Genomic DNA, 12,847 nt, shown 5'->3' with positions numbered 1-12,847 from the left:
GCTTCTGCAGCAATCCTCTCTTTGCATTATTACAGACTTCTTTGTATCCATGCATTTTTATAGGGTGGAGGACAAATAGTAGTCAGGTAATTAGCTGTTCTTTATTGGAAAGAAAAGGTTTGTCAGACTAAATATTTCCAGTCATCATCCATAAATTATGGGATCTAAGTAAAGGCTTTCTATTGGACCAAATGAAGCTGTCCTATATTTAGTGTAAATGAGTGGTTGTGGTGTATCACTGTGTTGTCTCCATAATCTGCGACCTCCGTGACCTAGATAGAGTGGAGTTTGTAGACAGCCTCTGAGGTGCTGAACTGAGCAGCATGTCTGCTAGACTGTTGGCTGAACCCCTTCTAAACCCACAGACAGTATTAACTTTAACCACCTTTATTCTTTGAAAGAAAAATTGCCCGGCACCATGATATTCCCAAAAGGGCCTTCAAACAGCCCTTGTTTTTTCAGGACTGAGTGTTTCTTTCTCTCTGGTATCCCCTTAAGGTTTCTTCATTCTCTCTGGAAAGACTGCTAGAGCAGGATTATCAGTATATCCACAAGCTGCCGGTACTTCTATTCTGAGATATAAAACCTAGTCAGGATGTCCTGCCTTGCTGAAGATGTTGGTTTTTTTGACTAGAAGTCAGAAGTTTAGTGTGACATCGCTGAAAATAAGGTCAGCTAAATTGTGGTTCTGGATATTTAACCACAGTTAGAAGAGACTGAGTTCAGCTTCCAGACCAGCAGGGTTGAAGTAAAACACATCAGGGTGAGCTGGAGAGATGCCTAAATGAACACACCTAATTCATCTTGTGATAACTGCAATCCCATTATTTACCTTCTTTTTCTCCACCAGTTAACCTGTCTCCATGACGTGTTGAGGAATGACAAACAGCCATGGAAACCCAGTCCCAAGCCAATTCAGCAGCTGAGAAGAAGAAGAGGGTGGAGACCATAGTGGCGAGCAAGGGCTCATCAGTGCGGAATGATGTTAGCGAGAAGGCGGTGGCCTCCAGCACCACCTCAAATGGTATGCGGGACCTCTAATTGCACACTCAGCCTCTGTGGTTAATTTAAATATAATTTTGGTTTTTTGAAACAGCCAGTTTTGGGGGAGATTGGCTCATTAGTCATCTTAGCAGCCGAGGGATGGGAACATGGAATCCGAAGCCATGAGCGATTGTGATGTCACAGGTAAAATACAGTAGTTCAGGTATTTTTGTTCTATACAGGACATTTGTCCCTTCCATCTCATACGACTCATCAGGGTGTACAGTATCGTTAAATAGCGTTCCTGTGTGGCTAAATTTAACGACAATGCACGTCACACTGCCAAGCTTTACAGGCCTTTGTCATCATGGAAACAATATCCATATTTCATGAAATTAACTCTAGCAACATCTTCATGTTTGGAAAAAAAAATCTTTGTAATTTGAATATTGATGTTAAAGATCATTAAAATATAAGAGAATCTCAACTTTTCTGCAGGCACAGGTCAGTCATGGTGATAAGCATGCCACTGAATTTCAAGTTTCATCCATTTTTATTAAACTTATTACATTTTGCTAAAGTCACAGAGGTTTGCAACATGCCATTGTCATGTATCTGTTCATGGCTTCCACCTTGAAATGTGGAGGTTTGGCTGCAATACGTCACCTGCCATGTCTCAGAATATCTGAGCGTCGGAGCCGCAGGTCTAATGGGGACCAAGGGATGTTTGTCTACCTATGGTTTCATTAGTTTTGGTTATGACTGTTTACATTTTTCTTATTCTCATGGTTCACAGTCACTGGTAGCAAAACTTTGGCATGTTTACATAGCAGTGTCTTCAACACATGCTTTTAAAAGTGGTATGTAGCGTATGGTTCATTAGGTCTGTCATCATTCAGCCTGTCATTCTTATATCAGATGCTACAAGGCCTTTCTTTTTCACCCGAAGCCCTGGAGTATCAAGCTTTAGTCATAACAAAATGAGAGTTGAGCTCACCATGACCTAAGCTGCAGCTGTGCTCATTAGCAGTGAGAGCATTTGGAAGGTTTGGGGTATTGGGGGGGTTGGCGCTAGGAGCCGGAGCTGGTGACCTGATAGAGAGTTTTCTGTCAGCTAGGGTTTCAGACTATACCATGGTATGAAAATGGATGCTTATCATACCATGCAGATTTGCTTGTTACCAGTATTGAATAAAAAAATAAGCGCAATACGTGTCGCCTTTCATGCCCGACTTCCTGTCAGACTCCATGTCGGGTACCACACATGGACAAATGCAGAGAAAAGGAGGATGATATCACCAAACTCCATCCATAAAAAAAGAAATTAAAACAGTGTAGGATTACTTTGGATATCTCTATTTCTGAGACCATTATCATACTCTAAAAATCTCATAACGTACAACCTCATTGTCAACCCACTTGAAGCTGCTGATGCCAAATGTGATCAACACAAGTGCGAACAGTCCAGGAAAGGGTAAATAAGTTGTAAGCTGTGAGTTGCTCCCCATATGGGAGTTATCATAGGAAGTATGTAAGGTAATGAATCCTGAAGCATCTTGGGAGCACTCTCGCTCTTACTCATTCCCAGATGGCCCGCACTGTTTTATTAATTAAAGGGGCAGCAAGGAAAGAATGTTTGTGTGGAAAAAGCATGGGTATAATTTGGCTCTGTGATTATGGATTTTTTTTTTCCTTTTTGGTAATGTGCTGGCAATTACAGTTTTGAACAGCACAAGGTTTGTCTTAAAGTCTTTGCTGAGGAGACTCCTCCTACAGAGAATCAGACACGTCAGAAGATACTACAACTTTCCCTTACATACATACAGCACTCTTATCATTGACTTGACAGGGGGGATTATACTAATGAGCAGCGAAGGCTCCTTTTAGATCCAGGTGTCTGACTTGGAATCATAAGATAGCTAACACATTCTTTGTGTGGTTATAATTAGAGCACATTCCCAAGTTGCCCCCAGAATTCATAACCTCTTATCAGTTGTAACCCTACACTCACCTTAACTTTAACCCCTGGTGCCCTGCTCCACCGCCTCCATCCAAACAAAAGGTAATTGTGAGCAGCTGTGGAACTCCGGTGCCTGGTTCTTCTTAGGTAGGTCTGGCGAAATACTCCCCCACCAACAACAGTAGTGGCCCCTGATCTCAGAGCAGTAGGTTGTGAAAAGTGTAAAGGGCAGGCTGGGTGGAAATAGATATGTAGCTAGATCTTTCCAGGCTAAACACCAAGACGTCCAACCTTTTTCTTTGATTGGGATCAGCTTGTTGATCTGATCGGATCTTGTAGGTTGCAACTTGGAACAATTCTGCCCACCATGCTGCACTTTTGTCTTGAAGCAGAGTAATCGCTTCACATGTAATACAGGGTTAATTCTCAGTTTAAGGCTTAATTTCTCCTCTACTCTGTCTTTCCCCCTTCTCTCTAGCCTGTAAGTTTTGTCCAAGTTGATCTGGCCCAGAGTAATTACTGAGTGCATTCCCACATGGCTGGCTAAATGGTGGCTTCATCCTGTGTGCCGTTCATCTCTGTGCCCCCTCCTCTTGCACTGACAGCTCAAAAGGGCCGACTGTGCCACAACAATGCTGTGATTGGTGCTCTTTAGGAGGTGTTCTGTGGGGGTGCCCTCCCCTCCCACCCTCATCATTCAGCAGGCAGGTGGACCACAAAGTCCCCTGATTCTTTTGTTGGGTCTTGAGCCAAAAAAAAAAATGTCCATGCTCCTTGGCTGAATAAATCCTGTCGTCATGGGATAATTTGCTAATAAAAAAAAGAAAGATAATACAGGTCTTGGGGTAAAGGGTTGGTTATTTGAGTTTCTAATTGGTTGGATTTGTATGATATGGGTGCTGCCGATTTGAAGAAAAGACTGAGTTAGTGTAAGTAATAGGACGAGACCTGAGAAATGGGGAGTAGAAGAACTGGACACAGTTCAAAATATTGTCAGGGACTGCTGCTTCAACAAGACAGAGCCCCTGTAAAGCAGTTCATGAAGAAGGTGAGTTTTAATGGTCATGCTTAAAAGGATGAGAAGAAACAGGTTAAGCCTTAAAGGGCAACAAATGTAAGGCTTTGTGTAGGTTACCAGAGAAATGCGTAAGCAGATGGGGAGCATAGCTGAAGTGTTTAAAGAAGAAAAAGAACTCTTGACTGCTTTGGGAAAAAAATCTTCTGACAGGCAGAGAAGGAAGAATGATACAGAGAGAGAGAGGTGAGATAGAGGAAGAGTGAGGGGCCACCTTCTTTTTAGGCAGCCATTTAAATGATCAACAGTAAATAGAGGGGAATGTCATCTGACAGAAATAAAGTTCCCGTTAACAGCAGGGATGGAAAGTAATTTACAGATACGCTGTCCCCACCATCTTTGTGCCTCCCAGATAAGGTTTCATTTCAGAAACTGATAGGAGACATTTTCACTTACGGGTCCCCATTCTGGGACACCTGTGATAACAGCTTGTGGACCCCTAATTGAAAATGGGTTTCAAAATGGATTTTCACTTTTCTTCCTCTCTCGTCCTCCCCCTCCAGCTCCCTCATGACTAACCTCCCTCCACCCCATCAACACCCAGCTCCATCGCTTTTTTCCCTTGGCGTTCCCTTGTCGTTGGCAGAGGGAGGCAATATCAGAAGGACAGGGAGGGAGAAGGGAGGAAGGGAGGGAGGCTGGTGGGAAATGGAACGTTGGGAGCAGACCATCCCTCAGCCCGTGTCACAGCTATGACAGCTGCATGATCCGTCTTATTAATGAAATCATTGATCACTTGATGGGACTCATAATCAACTATTTCTCCAGTGTGTCCTGCCCAATCTCCTCCTCCTCCCTCCTCATGTTGCCACCTCTGCTTTGCACTATTAGATCCCTGTTTAAAAGATGAAACACTTTGGCAATCTGATCATTTGTGTGCAATGAATGAAAATAAAGATTAATGAACCCATAAAATTAACAAGGACGCACAAACACCACCTGATCATTGACAGCGATTCTGCATCAGGAGACTGGATGGGGATTTGAAAGTGTCATTTCATTTTCATTTTCTTTTACAGGGAGAAAGCTGGTAGTTCTTTTATGAAATGCACGATTTTTTTTATGGATCAAAACTTGTAAAAGGTGATCTCTGCCATCTGTGTCTGGTGTATGTATTTCATAGGACCAGAGGAGAAAGGGGCCCCTCTGTGTTACCCTGCTCTGGGCTCTGCCTGTGGGGGCTAATGAGAGAGGACTGATGGAGGGATAAGGGACCTCATGGGAGCTCTGGCTGGCCCACGGGTCAAATAGCACAATGGAGGAGGCGTTATAGAGCCTGACACACAACCCCACATAGGAAAGCTGGCTTTTAGTGTCAAAAGACCTCTTTATGGTACATAAATGATACATATAAATACATAAGAACTTTTAATTTGTGAACAAAATTACATAGAAGAAAATGCAAATTTATCCTTAGAATGGCTGTTGTCATGATAATACATCATGAGATTTTAGAATATATAAGTTTCAGATAAAAAATATACCTGTAGATTAGGTTTATTAAAGTCACACTGACTCTGTGTGCACACACAGGGCTATACTTTGCCTTCACTGGTTAAGCCATAGTCATTGCATATACTTCTTCACTGAAGGCAATTTCCTGAAGCAGCAGGGGAATGCACTTTGGCAGAACCACTGCACAGGGGCCTGAGGCGCAGGATTAACTTAGCCTCACTGCTACTTAGGGCAGAGGGGAACCTCAGCTGCCCAGCCCAGTCTAGCCCGGCTTGGCACTCTTCCACCTGCTCAGATCTGCCTGCTGGAGCTCCACTGCTCCTTCACTGCTGGAAGATATAATCCACTGCCTCCAGACTTTTGCATGCTGTGGAGATGCCACCAGAATGTCACTGTAGTGGAATTGTTTTGCAGCTTTAGATCTCAGTGAAAACTTCAAAAATCAAATGTGCCAATCATCATCTCTGAGACTGTCCTATAAAAAAATGACTGTCGTTTGTGCCAGCAGGTAATTACGACCAACAGCGATGTGTTCGTTTGGTGACCTCTAGTGAGTGTAGTAATTATGGCATGGACAAAGAATAAATATAAGCAATGTAGTATATATAGCAACAAAGTCTACATTATGAGGAGGCCGGGGTGTGTGTGTGTGTGTCTGTGTGGTGTATAAAATACAGGTGAACGGGGCTCGATTCCCATGCATTGCTCATCTAACCAAGTAGTCTTTGTGCCTAAACCTAACCAAGTTGTGTTCCCCAAAGTAATGAAACGGTGACAGTTTCATTATCTCACTGACAGTTTCCATGACGATGGAGTTTTGGTACGCTTGCTGTTGTAACTTTGTGTTCATGTCATCGTTAATGTTAGAGTTCTTGCAATTCCGCCTGCTGATGTGGGAGCACTATTTCAGGAGATGCTGCTACTGGTCTTATTAGAGAGAAGGGACAAACAACCATATAGGTAGTGTAGGTTGGAGGACTTGTTGACTCCAGTGCACCCAGTTCTCTGACGTGTGTTTAAGTAGTTACTGGAACATATAAAGGAAAAATGATGTGTGGAAACTAATTGCATACATACACATCAGTATGTAGTAAAATGGATAAATCAGACAGCATTGCCTTACTCAGCGCAGTACCCCCAAAACTACAGTTTTACTGAAAGCCAAATACAGCTAGCTACTTTGTATCCTTGTCGGATTTAATAAAACAGCTCAGTCATAGATTGTAAATTCTATTATGTTGTGATAGTCCATGCTGACCATCACAATGGCTCCTCCGTAGAGGGTCTTGAGGTCATTTTCACTGACATGCTGAGAGAGAGAAGGGCCTGGGAGTCGGAGGTCGCCTGGATCACAGACAAGTCTCTAAACCAATAACCAGCCTGTCCTGTGTGAGAGGGCTGGAGTCCATCAGCCAGCCTGGCCCTGCTGCATCCCAGTAGCACTGCAACCATGCTCCTCTCAGAGAGAGGGCACAAGGGGTGACCAAGGGCCCCATAAACTCATAAACCCATAAATTGGAGAAACAGTAGTTGATTATTCTACCACTCTGCCCATTTGTCAGTAGGCATCAGTGGCCTCACTCCTGCCAGGAGGAACAAGGCTGGAATGTCCTGACCCTGCCAGGAGGATTTTTTTGTGCTGTGTTCTTTTCCACATCTGCTCTGTTTGATTGGCTCACTCACACCTCCTTACCGCAGTCGAGTTCAGATTCAGTGGGACTCAGAAGATGCAGTAGCACCTGTGGCCTTGCAGGGCTGAAGACTATATGAAAATGCATAGAGACAAACAGGTTCTGTTAAATGTATAAAGACACTGTAATCAAGGAAACAAGGCTCTCAAAGTTATTTGTATAATATGCATGTAAAGACATTTTCTTTTCACATTTTAGTTGCTCATTTGACATGTAAGTGCGGGGACATAAAATACAATATATATCCTTACTTGTGAATAATTGTTAGATTTTGATTATGTGCAAAATAATAAAACGGCAAAAACAAATAAGTAATGCATCATACATGTGTAATGTGAACATTATAATTATAAGTTTTCTTTGCAACATGTAGGCATATTGGCAACTGTTATCGTAATAAATCAATATGCCATTATTAAAGACGTTATTGAGGTCTAATAAAAACATTTTTGACATTATTGTTTTAAAGATACAGCATTTAAAATCAGTTTGCTTTACCAAGATCACCTAAAAACTGGTTCATGTCCAGTTAAGCAAAGCATCCAACAATGTCTGATTGTATCAGAATTTCTCTTTTGAGCTTAAAAATGGTCTAAAATTGGCCTGTGCGTTTCAGGCCATTTTCAGCTCTGTGCTCAAAACTCACTGGATTGAATCAAGACATGCTTTCAGGTTTGAGAGAGCACAAGGCCCTATACCCCCTAATCTCTATCCCCTGACCTCCACACCCCTGGGGCCTTGACTCTCACCATTCTCCCTGCTGCCCCTCCTATTTCCCACCCAACTCTCTCCCTTGCAGTGTGAAAGAGGAGCTAGGATCAAAGGCCATAAACCATAGCAGTGATTTCTGGTGATTGATTGGAAGCAGAGGTTGAGAAGCAGCAGCTCTCTCCTCTCCATTCTTCCCACCCTCCAGTGTTGTGCACGCATTCTCCCAGGGCTCTCGTAAATAGCTCAGGCTTTAAGTGTGAAAAGAGTTGCCACTATTGGCAGACACAGCTCCAGAACACATCTGTGCCGGAGCAGCTCGACCAGTTTTTCTGCCTCTTCCTCCTGGATGGCAGGAGTGTCAGTTGATAAGTCAGTTGCTTGGATTGGGGGTGGGACCCTGCTCTGTTCGCAGAGCTGGAGGAAAAGAGCAGAGAAAAGGAGGAGGAATTGATTTTGAGAGAGGGGGCATGCGAGGAACTGAACTCAGATCTGTAGCAGAGACAGGGTTTGAAAGAAACATTCTACTTGCGGGGAAACCGATGTCTATAGCTTACAGCAGAAGTGTTGTGCAATTTGAAATTGAACACGCCTTTCTAATGTTAATCAATTGCTTAGTTTTCACCCCCCCACTCCTCCCGCTGTGCCCGACGCCTCTTGACAAGCAAGTGGTCCTGTAAAAGTATTTTAATAGGCCATGTACATGGAGTGGCTTTGAGATTAATACTTGAGGTGAATGTCTGTGCATGCCACGTGAGGGACAGAAACACACATCTCTCTGTTTTCCTGCCCCTGCTTGATCTCACCTGGAGCTGTAAGTCTAATGATGTTCAGAGCGTGGGCCTCGCAGCGACAGCTTCAGTCCCGCGGAGATATGTCTCATGTCGGACTTTGCGCCAGACAGACTCCAATAAGGAAAGAGGGGGGGTGGTGCTGGGCTATGCTGGAGCAAAGCCAAAACTAAAAGTGCAATTCTCTGAAGGATTACTTTTTCCTCTGTGGTATTTACTAAGTGATTGAGCTCATTTTTGAGTGTCACAAAGTATCTCATTACACTCTTAAAAGCTTTTTATCCATTCACATGCTCAAAGATTTGCACACATGCACTGTATACTGTAGCTACTCAGTCATGTATGCAAACATGTAATCTCTCATTTTCTCTCGCTTTCTTTGACGGTTATACACACACTCTTGGTGCAGCTGGAAGGAGGGAGTTGTCATTATTAACAGTTTGGCGACCTCATGACTTCATCTTTGGTGCTGTCAGAGGCGGCCCACATTATGTCCCTGCTCAGCTCAATGGTCTCTTTGTTCTGACTTGGCTCTGGAGCAACTCAGCATGGGGCTGCGTGAGTCCAACAGCCCCGCTGTGGCTCTGAAAGGAAGGGAGAAGGATGGATGGAGAGAGGGAGGGAAAGGGATGAGGGGAGATGGGAAGAGATTGATGAGATTTGGGAAAGACATGGGAACTGGGAGTAGACCTGGAGAAGGGATGAAAGCTGTAAACCAGGAGTGAGTAGCAAGAGGTTAGTGGGAGGAAAGTAAGAATGAGATACAGGAGGTGGGATGTGGAGAGGCAAAAATAGAAGGAATGTAGGAGTAGGGGGAATGCTACATGCTACAGGTGAATCCCAGAATAGCGGTGAGCCACCAAGTCTTTTATTTATTTTTGTTAAATTTACACTGCCCTCCTTCCATCCCACTGATTTATTCCAATAAAAATGCTGGATTATGAGAGCAACATGTCAGCTGAGCTGCACTGGCCAACTCTGTGCTGAATGGGGGATTAATGGGAAAGTAATGCAGAGATTAGAGAAGGAGACGAAGCAGGAGAGGAAGATTCCTCTGGCATGAGTGACAGGAGAGGTCATACGTGAGGAGAGCTCATTACTGAGAACAGAGAGCAGCAGGACTGGAGAGACAGACAGAGTAAAGGAAGAAGTAAGGAAAATGGACAGCGCTGAAGCAGGAGATATGATGAAGAAAACAGAGATGGAGAGATATGTTCAAGGAACAGCTTTTACATTCGAGTCAAACTACATACAGTGTGTGCTTCTGACATATTTTGCTCATCAACATAAAAACCCCAAATTCTTCTGATGATTATACATAAAACTTTATAAAATGTCTTGTTTTGTCACTTTGGAATGGTGAATGGCACCAAATACTACTGTACCCACTTTGGAATGGTGAATGGCACCAAATACTATTGTACCTTGTTAGGGTTTAGTCCCCCTCACCGGGAGGATGAGGGAGAACTAAGGTAGGACTCAAGATTGCTGACCCAGGTGCTAGTGAAAAAGGTGAAATAGTCCATGTACATATAATAGCAAAGTAGGGCAGAGATGGTGGAGGAGACCAGGACGAACAGGTGAGTAGAGCAGACTAACGGTAGGAACCAGGAGAGTAGGAGGATCAGGACGGATAGGTGAATAGTTAAACCAACCAGGAGGACTGGCGAACGAAAAGGAAATCCACAGCACAGGAACTGTCAGTGTGGACGTCTAGAGACGTATAACACAAAAGAAGTAACCAACGTACAAAATGAGATCCACAGCATAGGAACTGTCAGCGTGGAAAACAAAATGACTTATAATTCATACCACGAAAATAGGGCTGTTATGGGGTATGCAAGTTAATGCTGCAGCAATGACAGAGCGTCTGCCAGAGGTATAAATAAGGAGTAAGGTAGGAAATGCACTCCAGCTGTGTGCACCGACAAACGAGTCGCTAATTACTGAATGCAACACGGCTGAGGTGCAGATCCTGCAGGTCGAGAGAGCAGGGGGGAGAAAGGCGGAAGGGAGGTAGGTCGCGCCGAGCGGACCTGACATACCCATGGGTAAAAAAGCCCCTTGCAGAAATGCACTGGAGCCATATAATTATGTAGACATTACCCAGGGAGCTGTATGTAAAAGCACAAATGTTGAATGCACTGGAGCCATATAATTATGTAGACCTTACCCGGGGAGCTGTATGTAAAAGCGCAAATGTCGAGTCAGTTGACCTGGACCTTGAGTGGACTTTACCCTGCTGGTTCACGGCTCTATAACTGCTGAATTCACAGACAATGTACCCAGAACCTGAAGGTACCTGGAACTGATTTGAATGTATTAACATGGTTCCACAAAGTGTATCATCTGGCTTCAGTCCCCCAATAGTGGTGTAGGAAATCCAGTTGTAACACTTGGATGTTTCATGCCCCATTGTTTGCTGTTTATGTCTGCATCTTATGCCACTGACTTTTTTTTCATGCTTCTTCAACCCTGATAATTCCTCTGCTCTTCTACTTTGGGAATCTTGGATACCTTAAATAACCCCTCACTCTGCAAGCACACCATAACATGTATAGTAATATAATATACAGTTAGTGATTGTGTAGGGCAACGGTGACACTTCAGGATGACACATACCGGCTGATCTAGCCTGTCCCCTGTCTCACTGTTGCTCCAGCCACTAGTCCAAAATATTGTCCAGACATACAACTTTCACCCTCTATTGTTCTTTCTGCTGCATTACAGAAGCATTTATCTAATCACACAGAAGGTCTGCTGCATTGCCTTTCCCCTGCTCACCTCCGACCTCCAGGTCCTTCTCAGCAGACTGTAGTTAAGTCTGTTTGGCCAACATGGCAGATCCTCTAATCTGCAGAGCCTTCTCTGCCTGTTGCAGACACTGTAATGATGGGGTCCAGGTCTCACCTGTATTTTAAGGGGAAGAGAGATAAATTGCATCCTGTTTATTAAGCAGGCACCCCCACTCACATTGTCCACGGGGGACAGGTGGGGGTCAGGCCTGGGATTTTGCCGCGAATGTGTCCCAACTGTCAGCCATAATGATGATGGGGTGTTGGAAGGCAAATGATAATTGATAGGTTTATAAAGGATTCTTTGTGACATGTCCTGGCTCCTTTTATGGCTTGATGGAAAAATGTGGGGAATGAACAAACCTTATTTTAAATAATTAATGTGCCAAGCCATCAAGGAAAAAGTTCACTTAATTGGATTCTTTTAACACCAATCGACAAAGTGGGTGCTGAACACACCCACGTTGTGGGAACAGACCAAGAGAATTAGTTCAGTTGTGTTATTTTTTTTATGGCATTTGGCTTGTAGTTTGAAATTCTGATTGTCATGCTCTCTAGTAAAAAGGCCGCATGTGAAAATATGATGGGTTAGAAATTTTAAGAATGACCAGCTGCAGCATCAAAGGCCCAGGCGTGCTGCTCATTTAACCCAGATCCGTCACACTCACGTGTAGCCCCTGGTTCAACTTGTAATGTAGACATTCAGCAGAATACATTAGACTGAGACTAATGTAGAGTTATAGAGGCAAATTAACTCCCAGCACCTCTGTATATGTGATATGTCAGAGGTTGCCGACTATGGTTCAATAGATTTTATTTGAGTTCTGTTGAAAATTAATACAGATTTACAATGAGTAGCATTGTTAATAAAAACATAACCTTTGCTTTCTGTGTCACAAAGAGCAGATCCACACAAATGTTTTTAACACTTGTAAATTAATTGGTTCAAAATTGTATCCAGAGCTGACGGGTCTGAAAACATGACAGTGGTAGTAAAGCTAAGAAGCCAGCTTTGCCATGCAGCATGGCAGGAGTTAACATTGACCAGATTACCAGTTAGCTTTAATGACCAGGATCCAGTTGTATGAAAACAGAAAAATATGTCAGTGATAACTGAGCTGTGGGATCAGCAGGCGATCACAGGACAGAAATATAACTACCTGAGACTCATTCAAGTTTGAGCCATTTTTCTACTGTTTAGGCAGTTTGGTGTGGACTGAGAGCTTTTACCTGGAAAAGGTATTTTAGAAACATGTGGTTCTTATACTCACAGGATTTTTAAAATGAGTGTTGTTCAAATATGACTTAGGAAATGGTTCTGCTTGCTGATCTGAATAGCAGGTGCACAGTAGCTGCAACAGAGCAGAGAGACCGAACATCCAGGCCTA

At 43.5% G+C, this 12,847-nt stretch overlaps 1 protein-coding gene across 1 annotated transcript in view; it reads left to right on the top strand.

The window, feature by feature from the left end:
* gli3 (GLI family zinc finger 3) overlaps window positions 1-12,847 on the top strand; it is a 94,714-nt gene that overhangs the window by 14,938 nt on the left and 66,929 nt on the right. Inside the window, 1 exon segment of the mRNA XM_020617505.1 lies at window positions 851-1,024. Coding sequence (XP_020473161.1) covers window positions 892-1,024 — 133 coding nt within the window. The 5' untranslated portion in view covers window positions 851-891.

The sequence above is a fragment of the Monopterus albus genome, unplaced genomic scaffold (assembly GCF_001952655.1).
Source record: "Monopterus albus unplaced genomic scaffold, M_albus_1.0 scaffold190.1, whole genome shotgun sequence".
Taxonomy (NCBI): domain Eukaryota; kingdom Metazoa; phylum Chordata; class Actinopteri; order Synbranchiformes; family Synbranchidae; genus Monopterus; species Monopterus albus.
This window is presented reverse-complemented; position numbering and strand designations above follow the sequence as displayed.